We start from the raw sequence: 16557 nt of genomic DNA on the forward strand, positions 1-16557 counted from the left end.
AGAAGATCCCAATTTTGCGCATGCCGATTATTGAGACATTGTTCAAGAGCTTGAGAGACTGAGGCATAACGAACAAAGAAACGAAGGTATCTCAACCATGGTAAACATCCCATCTAGGAGCGAGCTCACGGCTCCCTTTCGATCGAAGGAAGCTTTTGTCAACTTTGTCAAGACATCTGAAACGGCAGATGGTCAGACTCGAGTCGGTAATGAGCGATGGTCTAATAAAGATCTTGAACCTACGCCACCAGAGCATCGTAACTGGACATGGTAAGTCAATTGTTCACCGGCGAGAGTATTTGTGGTTGTACTGATTGATGAAGGTACAATTTGCCGCTGTACTGGTTCTCCAACCAGTTTAGTCTAACGGGATGGAACACTGGCTCATCGCTCATTGCTGTTGGTTTGGTAAGTTTTACTCGTCTATTGACGCCCCGATCCGCGGAAAACTGACTTGAAGGCAATAGACCTGGCAGCAATCATTCGTCTCGTGTGTTCTAGGTGCATTGCTCGCATCTCTAGTTGTCATCTGCATGGCCAGGCCCGGTGTCCAGTACCATATTGGTTTGTAAGTGACCGACAATCCTACAGCTTCTACACATATACTAATCCAACACCTAGTCCTGTGCTCGCTCGATCCAGCATGGGAATGTACGGCGCATACTTCTTCATCTTCATCCGAGCCATCGTCTGCATCGTTTGGTACGGGTAAGTATCTCACCCTCGTTGACGTCTCTCCCACCGTCAATGTTAACAGTTGTACAGTATCCAGACCTTCTACGGCGGATCGATCCTTTCAGTAATGCTCCGCTGCATCTTTGGCAGCTCATGGCAAAACTTCACCAATACCCTTAGCGAAAGCGCCGATATCTCATCAAAGGTCCTTCTGGCTTTCTTCCTCGTTTGGCTCATGCAGTTCCCATTCGTACGTATCCCCACAACCCCTTCACTAATAAACACTGCTAATGTTTGCAGATGTGGGTTCATCCAAGAAACATCCACTACGTCTTCACAGTGAAAGGCTTCACCATGCCCATCGCCGCATTCGCCATCTTCGGATGGTGCATGGCCAACGGTGGTGGCTTGAACGGCATGAACATGGCGTCCAAAGAAGCTGAGGCAGCTGCTTCCACGACTCCTCTTGGCTGGAGTATCATGTCTGGCATCAACGTCATCATGGGTGGATTATCGCCCATGTTGGTTAATCAGCCTGATCTAGCGAGATATTGCCAAAAGACTCGTGATGCAGGTCCTCTCCAGGGCGTTAGCGTCTTTGTGTCATCTGTCATTGTCTTTTTCCTTGGTCTTGCGTCGACGGCATCTATGCAGACTGTTTATGGGGAGGCGTACTGGAATATTTGGGATTTGCTTGACTCTATTCTTGACCATCATTGGAATGCGGGCGCTCGTGCGGGAGTCTTCTTCCTGGCGCTGGCTTTCCTGTTGGGTGTCTTTGCGACCAACTTTGGCGCAAACTCGATTCCTTTTGGGTCTGATATGACTGGTCTCTTCCCACGATGGCTCACCATCCGAAGAGGGCAGATTGTCTGTGCTATTCTGGGAATTTGCGTTGTTCCTTGGAAGCTTATGGCGAATGCTCAAGCTTTCTTGTCGTTCCTGGGTAGTTACAACATCTTTATGGCGCCTCTGTGCGCTGTCATTATTGTTGACTACGTCTACGTCCGGAAAGGCAACATCCACGTCCCATCATGCTACGACGGAAGCAAGCATGGTCTCTACCACTTCTGGTCTGGCGTCAACTGGGTTGGCTGTCTTGCCTGGATCGGAGGAACTACCATGGGCCTGCCCGGTCTCGTTGGACAGTACCAGCCTCATCTTCTTTCCGATGCTTCACGCTATATGTACATGATGGGTTGGCTTCTGACGTTCGTTACTGCCGGAGTTGTATATACTATTGGTGTTCAGTTTGTCAACATTCGTGTCTTCCCTGCTGGTCGTGCAACGGCCAAGTCTTGGGAGTGGCTGGCTAAGGATGGCAGAGAAGGTTTCTATGAAGACGAGAGAGAGGGACAAGTCATCTATGCTCAGGCATCACCTTCTGCGGATAAGACTGAGGGCGAGGTGAATGCAAAGGCAGATGATTCGTCGCTTTAAGCAATGGAATTGACATAGATTGTAAATGCCGTATATAGCCACATGGCTTCGTTGTCCTTCCCCGATAGCTAGTAATAATATTGATCCTTGCACTCTTTCCAGCAGCTTGTCCCCAATGCTGAGCTGACCTGGTGAATCATCTAACTAAGGGAAAGTATCTAAGACTTGTCTTATCTTCCGGACCAGACTCTGTGTCCGCCACGAAGACTTATCATGGATCTTCCCTTGACCGAAGCCTCAAATTGTTTCATTGAAAGTGCAGTTCCCGCCTCCAAAAGCGCTAGGAAGTGTTTCCGTCCTGCCAAGCTTATCTCCGTCAGCCAAATTCGTTCGCCGGACCCACCTCTCCGCATCGGATGCAAATATACCGACCGATGATAAGCTGATAAGATCAGTAAGCCCATCGGAGGCCGGTCCCGGGAATAATTACCCGTCAGGTCTTTGAGGCATTATGTCATCCTCCATAAGAACACAAGCCTCGACGATCTAGTGAATAGGAGAGATCGTTATATGCAAGCCTCTGACCCATCTTCTAGCCTATAGAACTGTTCAAGGATTGTCACTATGCTGGTACAGCCCTACCAACTCTCGGCAACTGATGTCGCTGCCAAGATCCGAGATGGCCAGCTCTCAGTTGAGGAGTATGCACAGTCACTCCTGGCACGTATCAAAGAGCGAGATCCAGTTGTGAAAGCGTGGGCTTATATCAATCCTGATCAAGTACTTCAAGAAGCTCGGAAACTAGATGCTGTCCCCAAGGAAGACCGAGGACCTTTGCATGGTGTTGCGATTGCGGTCAAGGATGTCATCTACACGAAGGGTAAGTCAACTAAAGGAGACGAGGCAGAAAATTAATTGGTTAACGGCGAGAACTCAGATATGCCAACGCAGTTTAACTCACCCATCTACAAAGATGATGCTCCCCAAGTCGACGCAGCTAGCATCATCATCCTCCGCAAAGCAGGTGCGCTCATACTAGGCAAGACGACCACCACCGAATTCGCAGCCACTACCCAAGGACCTCAAACAACAAACCCTCACGATAGTTCTCGTACACCTGGAGGTTCATCATCAGGATCTGGGGCAGTTGTAGCAGACTTCCAAGTTCCCCTCAGTCTTGGAACACAGACCGGAGGAAGCACCATCCGCCCAGCCTCTTTCAACGGTATCTATGGATTCAAACCAACATGGAACTCAATCTCAAGGGAAGGGCAGAAAGTATTCTCGCTTATTCTTGATACATTGGGCATTTACGCTCGGACCGTGGAGGATCTGAACTTACTCGCTGATGTATTTGCCTTGCAAGACGACGAGCCACCTAACCAAGAATACTCTATCAAAAAAGGGAAATTCGCCATCTGCAAAACAATGGTTTGGCCCCAAGCTGGCCCCGGTCTAGTCAAAGCAACGGATAAGGCCGTTGAACTCCTCCGATCAAGCGGTGCTACGGTAGAAGAGATTGAGTTTCCCGAACATCTGCAAGATCTACCAAAATGGCACTCCATCGTCTTCAACACTGATGGACGAACAGCCTTTCTACCAGAGTATAGGGTTGACAAGACCCAGATTGCAGATCAGCTGGTTGGACACGTTGAGAACCGCCTCAAGATCTCTAAAGCTGCGCAGGTTAAAGCTTTTGATGACATTGCAGCGGCAAGACCTGTCGTTGATGACATGTTGGCGGATTATGATGCTGTGTTGGTTCCGAGTGTGCCGGATGAGGCGCCCAAGGGCATTGAGGCTACTGGAAGTGCTGCATTCAATCTGATATGGACGGTAAGTGACCAGTACCCATGGAGATCGCTGAGAAGTGAGAATCACAACTAACTTGGCTCTTCTAGGCGCTGCATACTCCTGTCATCAACATTCCGGGGTTCGCTGGTGAGAACGGGATGCCGATTGGCTTGTCCCTCGTTGCACCTAGGTATCACGACAGAAAGCTTCTGGTAGTGAGTGAAGCTGTAGGAAGGCTCTTCGAGACATCAGGAGGATGGAAATCACAGATAGTCTAGATGTAGCAATGAATTATGGTTCAAATCGTAACTCAATTGACGTGATATCATACATGCTCTAAACAAATGCTAATACTATTAATATCTTACAAGTAGTAACAAACCCGTCCCTCGAAAAGCCTTCTCGCCGTTCGCGAAACAGCACAGCTCTCAATCCCATCCTCCCCATTCTTCTTAACAAGAACAGGAATGGTACCCTTACTATGCTCGATAACAATCTGTCTCGTATTGGCGGTATCATTCCTCTCTCCCTGCATATCAGGCGATGGTGTACGCTCAGGCGTTGGGGGTCCGTCGGTAATAGGTGTAGCTGATAGGTCTGCGGCGATAGTACCCTGAATGCTAACTGCTGATCCTAGGCAGACTGCGCCAGTGAGTTGGAGTGTTGGGTGGGGAAGACCCATGGAGTAGGACTGCACGTAAATATCGGGAGTCTTGTTGTTGGCGCGGTGTGTTGGTGATGAGAGGAGTGCGATCTTGGGTGTACCGCGGGTTAGGCCAGCAACTTTTGTGCTTGTTGCTAAACCCATGTCTACAGCGCCTTGGCATCGGATTGCTTCAACGAGAGCGTGTTGTGTCTCTGGTGCAGCATTAGCGCCAAGGATGGTCGTGAAGTCTGTTGCGCTGATCATGACGAAGGGGTTGGCAGCGTCGACCAAAGTAGCGCGGATCTGAAAAGGTGCCATCTCTGGTAATAATGAAGAAGGGTCGACGTGAAGCCACTGCTGCTTCTGACCAGAAGGGAACAAGCTTCCCGCCATGCTACCGGCGGGATCAACGAAAGAGCACTTGACTTCACTGCCAGGTGATTTAACACCAGGAATGATAAAGTCGCCATCCTCCTTGAAGTCACCATTACGATCCAACTCAACAGTCTCGACGATGATTCTGCTCGTGTTGGTGTTGAAGATCCTAACATCAATCTCCGTCTGTCCCGGCTTGGGCGTGACAAGTCTCTCCTGAACAGCGAAAGGTCCAACACCCGAACTCATATTTCCACAGTTTCCTGAGAAATCCACCGACTCCTTCCCAACAGCGACTTGGACAAAAGTAAAGTCGACGTCGGCATCTTCACGGTTCGACAGTGAAATCACAGCAACCTTTGACGTAGTAGATGAACCACCGCCGACGCCGTCGACCTGTTTAGCATCGTTGTTTCGCGAGCCCAATGCTGAGATGAGATGTGGACCCCATTCCGATTCCTTCTCGGGGAGGTCTTTCCGGTGGATGAAGAGGCCCTTTGAGGTTCCGGCGCGCATTAGCACGCAGGACAGGGCGTGGCGGGTAGGATAGTGCTCCTGGGGAGTCTCGATCTCGATAGCCATTGTGATTGTGAATTGATTGTGAATTACGTACTCAAGACTCGGAGGGTAACGAAATGGAAAGAGTTAAATAACTCGTGGTTTCGCCATGGAATTGCCATTTTGTTCGTAATGTAATTGAGCTCGGCATTGGCGATGCAGGGGAATAACACTCCGAGTGATTCTAGCAGGGAAGAAAAACTGGAGATGCCGTGGGAGACAAGCTCTTGGCTTCCCGTCTGCCCCATAGAATATGTCCCGTCTCAAAGTAAGTGTCCCGCGGGAACGGGAAAAATAGTGGCGAATTTTCATCTCCCAATGTACTGAAACTCACCCGTACTCGACCCATTAAACCCGAAAATCGGATCCTCCAAAAACGCAGCATCCTGATTCGCCGGCCAGAAACTCGTCTGTTGCCATGAATTCCCACCCTCAATGTCCCCAGCCCCGGCCACGGGAGTAGCGAAACTGTTCAGTCCTCCCGCGGGAAACCCTTGGGGGAAGTAAACTGGCTGTTGACCTGTCGATGTGTGGAGATAGTGCTCCCCGTCGACTTGAGGTATTTTCTGGGGGTATGAAGCGGCTTGGCCGTACATGGTTGGCTCGTTGCTGTTGAAGTCGCCCTCGCGGAGGAAGCTCTGTATGATGCCATCGATGTTGATCCAGTCTGAACCAGGTGACGGCACCGCGCTACCGCTGAGTTCGACTGGTTGCATTTCCTGATTCGGCGATGATTCCGTCTGTGCGTTCCCCGTATTCTCCAACCCTTCGTACCCAATTTGCGCTTGTACTCGCTGTTGCTGCTGCTGAGGCTGTTGATCACGCGACTTGGTAGCCGGTTCAGCCTCAAGCGCGTCATCGGGCAAATCATCAACGACAACGCCGTACTTGCTCATGAGTCTGTGAATAATAACCGCTGCTTTTTGAACTGCAGAATTGGTCTCTTGGTTTTCTTTGAACACGGCGAGACATGTCATTAGGTTAACGTAGGCTGCTGAGCCTTTGCCGTTTTTGGCGGCGATGCGACAGTGGATTGTAGCGGCGACGTAAGTTGCGTAGGAGATTAGGTAGGGGGCGCGACGGACGGAGAATGCGCGGTGGTAGGCGCGTAGAAGACTGCAGATGCTGGAGGCGGCTGCTGAGCATTTTATGACGGAGTCGACGGATATGGAGCGGAATGTGTTGTAGAGATGACCGTCGGCGACGAAGGGGCGGTGGAGGAGAATGACGAGGACGTGATACATAGCGCTGAGATATTAGCGTTAAACGAAACACAATTGTCAAGGAGACTCACTGGAGACTGAGAACGTGAGGCGGAGGAACAGTGGCATCAGGTGCGTTCGCAACCTCAGGCTTGAGATGATCCGGTAAAGCCGTATGCCAATCCTTCAACTTCTTCTGAAGCTTATCCAACACTTTCGACAGCTCAGCAGGGCTTTGGTCTGTTGTCCGAACGGTGTATATGGTGCTCATGACATCGCTCATGACGATAGACAACTTGCAGAGTGCAGTGAAGGTCGAGATACTGTATGCTGGCGAACCAACGTAGTCGTTCTTTGACGTCGAGTACGCAAAAGGCTGCCAGAATTCGAGCTCAGAATATGTATCGATGAACTTTATCGGAACCATGGCGTCGTTTTCTTTGAGGGTGACGGGACGGCCTTGATACAGACTCTGAATCTTATCGACCACTGTCCATGTTAGTATTTGTTGATACTCCTGCTGGAGGTACATACCAAAAGCTCCCCAGAACACACGACGTCGTATCTCAAGATCCTCATCAGAGAATTGATGCGAATTCGTCAAGTCAACATGCAACCCCAAATCAATAAGCATACGAAACGCCAACCCAGCATACAACCACGCCGCACTCCTCTCATCACCCAGCGCAAACAACGAATTCGTCATGACAAGCAACGCCTGAATCGTCGTAATATCGCTCCTGTCCAACGACCCTCCCACCAACTCCCTAACCCTCTCACGATACCGCCATCCCGCAGTCCTGACATCGTTAACGTCCTTTCGAACCTCAAGTCTCGGACTAAACTTTGATGAACCAAAGTATATAGCGTTGAGTAGCAGTTTCGAAAAGTATGGTCCGCCGCATGCCATGTCCCGCATGAACGCGGGACGGTACGTGATGAGGAATGAGTGGTGTTGACGGTTCCAGTGTAGGGAGAGGAGATGCATCCCCAGGTCCGGATCAACGCCGTCAAAGTCAAGCTGCCCCTTAGCGAAATGGATCTCCTCCAGTTGCCCTATCTCACACACACAATGTTAGTTACGCCGCTTAACAAACTACAAGTATAAGTAAAAGATGGTACCCACGCTGCTTAGCTGCCTCAGCGATAAGACCACGCTCTACCCAATGATCCGGCATCCGCGGCTGCACCTCCTGCTCAACAGGTCTTTCCTGCGCATTATCCTCAAACAGGGCACTCGTGCGCCCATGATACGTTGATTCACCGTTCGCTAGGACAACGACTCTCGCGACGCCTGAATCCATGGGCCGCGGTGAAGGATCCCACGATTGATGGCGAGGTGCTGCTCCATCTCGTGTTACTGCTTGCTGACTACTGCGCTCACTCGCTGCTTCACTGTCGCCAATTGACGAGGCTGCCTCATTGGCGGGGGCGCTGGCCTGACGAGCAGGTGATTCAGTGCGCGCCTTGACACTACGGGCCTTTGTGCGCTGATGGCGCTGCCGGCCAGCTGCTTTGGTGACATCGGGGACGGGCTCGTAAACGCAGTCTTTCTCGTATGTCTGGCAGTTGATACACTTTGGCTTCTGACCGTTACACTTGATCTAGGGTTGTACCGTAATTAGTCCCGCGGGAACTCGTTACCTGCTTCGGGGACGCCTGGGCTCTGGGGTATGGGAGGGGAAACTGGGGTATTGGGGTAGTAGTCTCACTTTTCTTTTGCGGCAGAATGTGCATGCTTCTGTGGCACGCCTGCGGACGCGGGTAGGCGTGGGCTCTACGGGCATTGTTTCCTCTGTGCTTTTGCGTGGGAAGAAAAAGGGAAGATTGTGAGGGACGGGAAGAGACGGGAAGAAAGCTGAGCTGATCAATTCCACTCGGATCCACTGTTGATCCGCGGGTCGTAGTCCTCAAGGGGCAAAGCGTTGAATTTTCTCCGTTTTCTTCCCTTCACTTCAGTTATGTTTACCCGTGAGCCTCATCCCGTGGCTGCAAGTTTTGGCAGGCCTACTATTATTAAACTGCGACTATCCTTTAAATGTTAGTAGATGCTGTTTTTTACTTGCTAGTTTATTATTTATTTATTTCTCCCCGTTTGTCATCATTTGCCAAGTCTTGACCGTTTCTCTTCACCTTGCATTCACCGAATTACCCCAAAAATGGACGCCATCGCTACAACACAACCTATTGCTAAGCCCGCACTACCTAAGCAGGCCGTAGCGCAAACAACGCCTGCACAGAAGAAGAAGATTACTCCTGGTATTTCTCTGGCTGCTGGTGCTGTTGCCGGTGGTGTTGAGGCCACAATCACAGTGAGTGTTCTGTGCTATAGGTTGAAAAGCACCAAATGTTAACAGGCTTAGTACCCCTTTGAGTGGGCAAAGACAGTAGCGCAGCTCAGCGCCCGCCAAGCACCCGCTGGAGCAGTCGTCTCCAAATCCCCATTTGCCGTCATCGGCCAAACAGTTCGTTCAGATGGTATCCGCGCAATTTACACTGGATGCTCCTCATTAATCGCTGTGAGTATCCTTTTTCCCAATCAATTGACAATTTGGTCTAATAATATCAGGGAACTGCTGCCAAGGCTGGTGTTCGCTTCCTCTCTTTTGATGCTGTAAAGGCTCAATTAGCAGATGCCAATGGAAAGCACTCTGCGGGATCAAACATTCTCGCTGGTATGATTGCTGGTGCTGTTGAGAGTGTGACTGTCGTTACGCCTACGGAACGAATCAAGACTGCTCTGTAAGTTACTCGTCAGGATTGCGCGGCGAAGTTGTATACTAACATGAAATAGCATTGATGATGCTCGCTCAGGGAACAAACGTCTCAACGGCGGATTCCACGCCCTGCGCACAATCGCAGTTGAGCGCGGCGTCCGTGAAATCTACCGCGGTCTCATGTCCACCACCCTCAAGCAATCAGCCACATCCGGAGTCCGAATGGGTTCCTACAACATCCTAAAAGACACCTTTAAGTCCGACGGAAAGAACCCCTTCATGACATTCGGTATCGGCGCTATTGCCGGTGTCATCACAGTCTATGCTACACAACCGTTTGATACCATCAAGACAAGATCGCAGTCTGCAAAGGGTATTGGTATGGGCGAGGCTGTTCAGCAAGTTCTCCGTGATGGAGGCGTGAGAGCGTTCTGGAGTGGAAGTACTATGCGATTGGGACGGTTGATTCTTAGTGGTGGTATTGTTTTCACGGCGTATGAGAATATTGCAGGCTTGTTGATGGGGATGAAGAAGTAGAGTGCATATTGGGAGTATTTTGTGTTTTGGATCTCATTTACAGGAAGTTTGGGTCGGAGTATTAGCTTATGGCATTAAAACGATTTCATGTATTATTCATAGACGAATTTCCAATATTCTATATCCATTTCATACAATAATTTCTGTACATGTTCTGTGAATGTGACTCTTGACTTGGAGATGTTGACAAGGCCACAAACTGAATCAAACTGAGACGACTTCACTCTGCAATCTTTCTCAGTATCTTATCGTATAACCGTAATCTATGCTTATCAGATCCATCGTACAAGCTTAAACATAACCGTAAACTCATGCCGATTTCACCGAGGCATTTCTGGGTCCTCAACGGCGATCGTCACAAACATGTCATGTCAGACCGTGTCTACCCCAGACCTACAGCCAAGATCCATCCTACCCTCGGACTTCCCCGCATTACATTCGCCTACCGAAAACTTGGTCCGTTGGAAACTGGAGTCACTTGACTGCAACGTCCAGGGTTCAGAGCCGGAGAGCAGCATCGGCCTTCCCCAACTTCAGCCCAAACCCGAGCATCCTCCGCTATCCTTAACCGATAATTCTCTCCTCCATTCCCCCGTGGGGGAGGAGAGAGTCATCGGGAAGGCCTTGGCAAATCAATTCCCGCGGGAACAAACGACATACTCTGTTGTCCCCCGCAAAGCAGATTCGAGACCGCACGTTACTGGGGTTCTCCACGTCTTGCCAAGACTAAGTTAAGGTTATGCGTAACCTTAATGGGGATAACGCTACTAGGAGCGATGAATTTTCCAGTTCCGCACTGCGGCTGACTCGCCATTCAGCCAGATCCAGATTGCTACAACGAGCAAACAACATGACGAGAATCCTGCCAAGCTGTGTATAAAAGTCTTGGTAGATCCTACCCCAGATTTCTCTTCTTGCCCAGACTCATCATCACTTCTTAGTTCTCCAGTCCAGTTCCACATCAGCTACCCACCCAAGTCTTGGAACCCCAAGAGAGTTCGCCCAGCATGACTGTTTCGCAGAATAACGAGACCGCCTCTCACAATGAGGACCGCTTCGATGAGAAGGCAGAGGTCGCGGCCGTTGAGAATGCCATCTCTTCGCCTGTCGGACACATTCCTCCCATTGAGATCCAAGCTCGCTTTCCGCTCCTGCGCGATCTCTCGCAGACGCAGATGGATGCACTGAACAAGAAGGTTCGCAGCAAGGTTGATTGGCATATGATGCCTTGTGTCACCCTCATGTTCTTGATGAAGTAAGTCAAACAATACCAAGCGACTACCAAGATAGCCAAGACTAACAATGAGCTTAGCTACCTCGATCGCATCAACGTCTCCAACGCTCGACTCGCCGGTCTGCAGGAAGATCTTGGCATGACTGATACCGTTTGGAACGCGGGTATCTCGACTTTCTACGTCGGTTACCTCATTGGTCAATTGCCCGGTAATCTCCTCATGGCCAAGACGAACCCCAAGCTCTTCCTGCCTACCATCATGCTCATGTGGAGTGCGGGTACAATCTGCATGCCCGCTATGACCAATGGTGTTGGATTCTGTGTCGTTCGCTTCTTCATTGGTTTGATGGAAGCTCCTTTCTTCCCTGGTCTGACGCTCATGACTTCATCTTGGTACACCAAAGAGGAATCGCCTTTCCGCATGGCTATCTGGCACGCTGGTAACACCATCTCCAACATCATCTCTGGTTTCTTGGCTGCTGGTATTCTTGAGCACATGGACGGTATTGCTGGTATGCACGCTTGGCAATGGTTCTTCCTCATTGAGGGTATTGTCTCCATCATCGTTGCTGTCATCTCTTTCTTCGTTCTCCCCTCTTGGCCCAATGACACCAAGTTCCTCGATGAGCAGGAGCGCGAGATGGCCCAGTACCGAATCCTGGTTTCCAACGGTGGTATTGATGAGAAGGTTGGTGGTACTTGGGACGGTGTTCGTGATGCCGTCAAGGATCCCTTCACCTGGTACTTCTGCCTCATGCACTTTGCCCTCGTCACTGCCCAGAGCTTCAAGGATTTCCTGCCTTCTGTAAGTACACCCTAGCCACTACTTCTGCAACTTGACTAACATCTTCAGATCATGAACACCTTTGGCTTCAACAAGATGACCACCTACCTCATCCAGGCCCCTCCCTACGCCCTCGCTTACATCTCCGCCTGTATCATCGCCTGGTCCTGTGGTCACTTCATGGAATCAACTTACCACGTCGTCATCCCCATCATCCTATCTGCAGCTGGTTGCGGTATCCTCATCGGCACCATCAACGTCGCAGCTCGATACGTCGGTATCATCCTCCTCGTCTGCGGTACCTACAACGGTCTCAACTTGCAGCTCTCCTGGGAAACCACTGTCGTCCCCGCTCCTCGCGCCAAGAAGGCCGCTCTTATCGCCATCGCCAACTGTATCAGCCAGGTCAGCCATTGGTTCAGCCCTTATTTCTACCCTCGAAGCCAGGAGCCTTTCTACCGCATGGCTGGTGGTCTTCTCCTTCTCGGCTGTGCTTTGACTGTTCTCTCGGCCTTCCTTGTTCGATGGAGGGCTCAGAAGCTTAACAAGAAGCTTGATGAGCAGGAGGGATGGACTCCTAACTCTGGTGTTGAGCGTGGCTGGCGATACAAGTACTAAGTGTGGTCTGAAGGATTTGGCGATTATGGACTGGAGTGATGAACTGATATCTGGACTGAGAAGCGTTTTGGGTAGCTTGAGTTGTCGTTTATCCTTATGATTCATCGTCACGAGTAATGAATATGTTAGCGCTTCATTTTACACTGGTATCCAACTGTGACTCCACGGTGTTCATCATTCGCATTGACTTCGCAGGCATCGGTAAGGCGGATATGATTGAGTGAACTACGATACATACAATTAATGCTCTTCATACTGACGCACCTCAACTGTTCGAAGAATATGCGAATTATCCAGGCTTGTTCCGTGTCCTCCATTCCCGTCGCCGATGCTATTGGTACTACCCTCAGCAGTATCATCTCCCGCACGAACCTTGGTGGTAACGTACGACTTGCCATTCGGTATGAGAATATTCTCGTCACTTCCCATATCCTCGTTATAGTGAATGCTTTCTGGTGTATGCCCAGTGTTTCGCGATCGCTGTTTGGACGAACTCATCATCTCAAACTGTGACCTTGAGTAATTGGACGAATAGCCTGGCTTGTCTTTGTGAAGAATGGATTTCCATAACATTGGCATGAACGGGAAGCACGCGCAGACGACTCCAATGCCGCACTCAGCGATTCTGACTTCGGTTAGCGGTGTTCAAAAGCATGACTCTAGGTGACTGACCCAGTCAGGTTGATTTGCAGAAAGACGTAGGTCTGATCTGGACTTTCCCCATTATGGATAATGAATACTAGCCGAACAAGGCTAAAGATGCAGGCGATTCCTCCAACTCCAAAGATAGCGACGATCTTGAGCTTTGCGATAAGTCCGACTTGGAGTTTCTTGGTGAGAGGACAGGGTAGAAGAAGGACAACGATGTCGCTGAGAAGACTGATGATGTTATCAACAAGAATGAGAACTCGCTGATTGAAGCATTCGCCATCGGTTGTAGCACCCCAGAACATTGAGATTGGACGACAGATGAACATCTTGAGGAATAACATGGCGACGTAGTAGACGCCCATAACTCCGAGGAAGCCATATATCCATTTGACGTAGGTCTTGTAAGGAGAGAAGATGCTGGCGAGGAAGAGAAGAATGGCAGCTTTGATGGCAAAGACTGTTGGGCCGTAGTTGACCATGGTCGCATAGACCGTCTGCGACAAGCTTAGCCCAGGTTCGGGTTGGGGCATAAGGAAGAGACGTACCTGGTTATACTGTGTTATGAGATGATCTGGGACATCCCATTGGTGAAGGCCACCACCGTATCTCAACACTATCGTTGTTAGCTTCAAGTGTTGAGTCTGGGCGACAAGTACTTACTCAGCAGGCACATAGTGCAGTATCCCATGAAGCCAATCTGGCGGACGGTTAGGACTTGACACAAGACTAGGGTACGCCGAACAAATAACATACATATCCAATGACACAAGCAACTAGGTATCCACGTTAGCAAGGGAATCGAAGTTGTAATGGGTATGGACATACTGTCATCTAGCCGAAGCCTCATCGCCAGCCTGTAACGGGCCCACAGACGTAAAAAGACGAATATCGAACAGACAGACATTGCGATTGCATTAGAAGCAATGCAGATGTAGTACAACTCTCGGTTCGGATTGTCAAAGTTGGACTCCTTCCCCGGAGGCGGTTCCATCGCTGGTTTGGTCATGTTGACTTTGAGTTGCTAGTTGGAGTGAATCCAGAATAGTCAAGGTGCAGAACCAAGAGGAAAACTCAAAGACAAGCGATGGTAGGACACAGCATGTCAGGCACATATGTACCCACTGAAGACACCAGATGCAGGTAATAGGAGCTACGACATGGCGGCGAATCCTTTGTTCAGTGATCAACCGTAGTTGATAGTGGGACCAGTCAAGTTTCTCAGGCCTAGGATTTTGAGGTAATGAATGTAATAGTCACAGATAATATGATCATTTACTGATTTCACATGGACTCGGACGAGTGATGGACCGGTATGAGCAAAACCCCTGAGAATGGCCCATTGTTCCTGTCGCATGCATACTCTGAGGTCATAAAGAAAAGTTCCTCACCTGCTACCGAGATCAATACCCGTCTAGGTTCGAACAACAGTATTAGATTTGTCGAGGGAGTCATGGATGTCAAATTCGAGGAACTGCGTTCCGCGTGGGTAGGATACGATTGGCTTGCCACGATCATAACATCAGATATTAATCTTCAGCACTCGGTGGGGGTTTCATTGTGAGACAAGGTCCCTTTGACAAGCGAAGTTGCATTTCAACCGCCAATCCTTTCAAACGCTCCAGAGAGAAGAGTCAACAACGCTGCATAAAATTATGAATGTATTCCAGAAGAGCTACCGAAATTAGACCACTCAAACTGACGGCCCCCAACCTCGGCACATAGCAAGATCTCAAGATAGAAAAGATCGCCAGATCATATGCATGTTGGTCGTCCCGTCGTTACATCGCTTCCGTACTCGGCCCATTTATTGTCGATCACCGTTTAAAATACCCCCGCCGGTTTAATTCCCCGGGCCGTCTTCTCTTTTTCGGTTACGAGAGAATTTGGTGATATGATGTGAAGGATCCTTGTGTTCACATGTAATTACTGATTGAGTGGCTGTCGCGTAAAGAAAATTTCAAGGAAGGGCATAAAAAGCATTGTTAATGATACGATTTTGTTACTCTGCTTGAGGGTATGCTGAGCTGTCATCTAGCGCTTGTGGCATGTGAAGGTAGACGAAGTACCTAGAAGATAGCTTGTGCATTTGGTGGCGAGGAAATACCTCCTTTCATGTTAAACGGCGAAGATGACATGAAGAACGTCCAGCGGTTCAATTGCTTGCATGTCTCTGCCAATCTCTCCAGATCAAACAATTCACCTAAATCATTAGCACTTATTCCCTCTGCAAGTAGTGAAAACTTACCAATTGGCATCCCCCATCCAGCCAACATATACTCATGCATCAAAACACCACCCTCACTTGGCGGGTATACCTGTACCCATCAGTCTCTGACATAACACTGCTCGCACAAGCTTACCTCCCAACTAATAGCATCGCCCGCCACAGCTGCAAAACCCGTGTTCCATATCCACTTGAGCACATCCATTGTTCCTTCAACGCCTGCATGTTGAGGACTTGTAGTAGCAGCATATGCCTTCTTGGCGTCTACATCCATAACATGCTCCCATTCTTTGATCACGCCAATGCGGACAAGAAGAATGTCGCCGCGTCGGAAGGTGATGTTGCATTCTTTGGCAATCTGGAGGATCTCGTTGAGCTTGATAGTGTGTAAGGAGAAGTTTGAGTAGGCGATGCCGTTCTTTTCAGCCCAAGATGCGTAGTCGATTAGAACTCCACGGCCTGCAATACGGTATCAGACATGAAACGAGGGTCGGGGGTTTCTGACCGACCTGTTATTCCTTCTTGAGCCCAGTGGTGAATACCAATACGGTCATTCGTCCTATCCAAAATCTCCTCCTTCGTCGTCCCTCCATAAAACACCCTCTCTTTACTCCCCTCCTCCCTCGGCATAGAAAAGTGTCTCAATCCGTCCCACTGACTACTCTGCTCTACCAAAGGTCAACACGATCCCAAAACCATAATAATAATACTAACGGGGATTCATAACGTAAATATCATCAAACGCAACACCATCCAGCAGCGGCACCATCTTGAGCTCACACGGCTGCCGGTTAAAGCACGCAAACTCAAGCTTATTCAGATCCCAACCGAGATTGACGCGGATCCCAGTCTTGATCTGTGTCTGTGCGGCTGAAGCCACCCGCGCTGGCGTCAGCAGGACGAGACGGCCTAGACCTTCTTCTCGGCTGCCTGGTTGGCCTATCCAGATGCGTTTGGGATCGGGGAGTTCATCCCATTGCTTTTCCATAAATGAGGGGTCCATTGTGAATAAGGTGAGTGATCGATGCAGGAAATATGCAATGAGGGAGCTTGTTTATAGCATCGCGATGGTGAACCCCTCATGCATGTGAGGTTCGTTCCACAAATACCGTCATGATCCGAGGTTTTCGAGACAAGGATCGGTTAACGGATTGCTTGTTGT

At 49.7% G+C, this 16557-nt stretch overlaps 8 protein-coding genes across 8 annotated transcripts; 4 read left to right on the forward strand and 4 right to left on the reverse strand.

The window, feature by feature from the left end:
* Positions 1-97: 97 nt before the first annotated feature.
* On the forward strand, positions 98-2115 carry FOXG_11775 (uncharacterized protein; the record flags this gene model as incomplete). The annotated part of the gene is made up of 6 exons (XM_018391506.1): positions 98-270; positions 324-408; positions 468-568; positions 622-708; positions 766-925; positions 976-2115. 6 exons carry the CDS (start codon positions 98-100, stop codon positions 2113-2115), a joined length of 1746 nt encoding a protein of 581 aa, XP_018250164.1.
* Positions 2116-2560: 445 nt separating this feature from the next.
* FOXG_11776 (amidase) lies at positions 2561-4154 on the forward strand. Its single transcript, XM_018391507.1, has 3 exons — positions 2561-2935; positions 2993-3891; positions 3957-4154. Exons 1-3 carry the CDS (start codon positions 2680-2682, stop codon positions 4125-4127), a joined length of 1326 nt encoding a protein of 441 aa, XP_018250165.1. The 5' UTR covers positions 2561-2679; the 3' UTR covers positions 4128-4154.
* Positions 4155-4213: 59 nt separating this feature from the next.
* On the reverse strand, positions 4214-5452 carry FOXG_11777 (uncharacterized protein; the record flags this gene model as incomplete). Its single annotated transcript, XM_018391508.1, has 1 exon — positions 4214-5452. One exon carries the CDS (start codon positions 5450-5452, stop codon positions 4214-4216), a length of 1239 nt encoding a protein of 412 aa, XP_018250166.1.
* Positions 5453-5736: 284 nt separating this feature from the next.
* On the reverse strand, positions 5737-8417 carry FOXG_11778 (uncharacterized protein; the record flags this gene model as incomplete). The annotated part of the gene is made up of 5 exons (XM_018391509.1): positions 5737-6676; positions 6723-7119; positions 7165-7686; positions 7757-8234; positions 8343-8417. The coding sequence occupies 5 exons, from the start codon at positions 8415-8417 to the stop codon at positions 5737-5739; spliced, it is 2412 nt and encodes an 803-aa protein (XP_018250167.1).
* Positions 8418-8709: 292 nt separating this feature from the next.
* FOXG_11779 (uncharacterized protein) lies at positions 8710-10014 on the forward strand. The gene is made up of 4 exons (XM_018391510.1): positions 8710-8942; positions 8994-9149; positions 9200-9372; positions 9425-10014. Exons 1-4 carry the CDS (start codon positions 8790-8792, stop codon positions 9882-9884), a joined length of 942 nt encoding a protein of 313 aa, XP_018250168.1. The 5' UTR covers positions 8710-8789; the 3' UTR covers positions 9885-10014.
* A 648-nt stretch (positions 10015-10662) lies between these two features.
* Positions 10663-12520, forward strand: FOXG_11780 (uncharacterized protein; the record flags this gene model as incomplete). The annotated part of the gene is made up of 3 exons (XM_018391511.1): positions 10663-11139; positions 11197-11923; positions 11972-12520. Exons 1-3 carry the CDS (start codon positions 10892-10894, stop codon positions 12518-12520), a joined length of 1524 nt encoding a protein of 507 aa, XP_018250169.1. The 5' UTR covers positions 10663-10891.
* Positions 12521-12760: 240 nt separating this feature from the next.
* On the reverse strand, positions 12761-14177 carry FOXG_17778 (uncharacterized protein; the record flags this gene model as incomplete). The annotated part of the gene is made up of 6 exons (XM_018397760.1): positions 12761-13145; positions 13193-13665; positions 13717-13784; positions 13832-13868; positions 13925-13944; positions 13997-14177. The coding sequence occupies 6 exons, from the start codon at positions 14175-14177 to the stop codon at positions 12761-12763; spliced, it is 1164 nt and encodes a 387-aa protein (XP_018250170.1).
* Positions 14178-14917: 740 nt separating this feature from the next.
* Positions 14918-16449, reverse strand: FOXG_11783 (uncharacterized protein). The gene is made up of 5 exons (XM_018391512.1): positions 16110-16449; positions 15905-16063; positions 15532-15854; positions 15417-15486; positions 14918-15371 (listed from the first exon to the last, which is right to left on the reverse strand). Exons 1-5 carry the CDS (start codon positions 16396-16398, stop codon positions 15238-15240), a joined length of 975 nt encoding a protein of 324 aa, XP_018250171.1. The 5' UTR covers positions 16399-16449; the 3' UTR covers positions 14918-15237.
* Between the last annotated feature and the right edge of the window lie 108 nt (positions 16450-16557).

The sequence above is a fragment of the Fusarium oxysporum genome, chromosome 10 (genome assembly GCF_000149955.1).
Source record: "Fusarium oxysporum f. sp. lycopersici 4287 chromosome 10, whole genome shotgun sequence".
Lineage (NCBI taxonomy): Eukaryota > Fungi > Ascomycota > Sordariomycetes > Hypocreales > Nectriaceae > Fusarium > Fusarium oxysporum.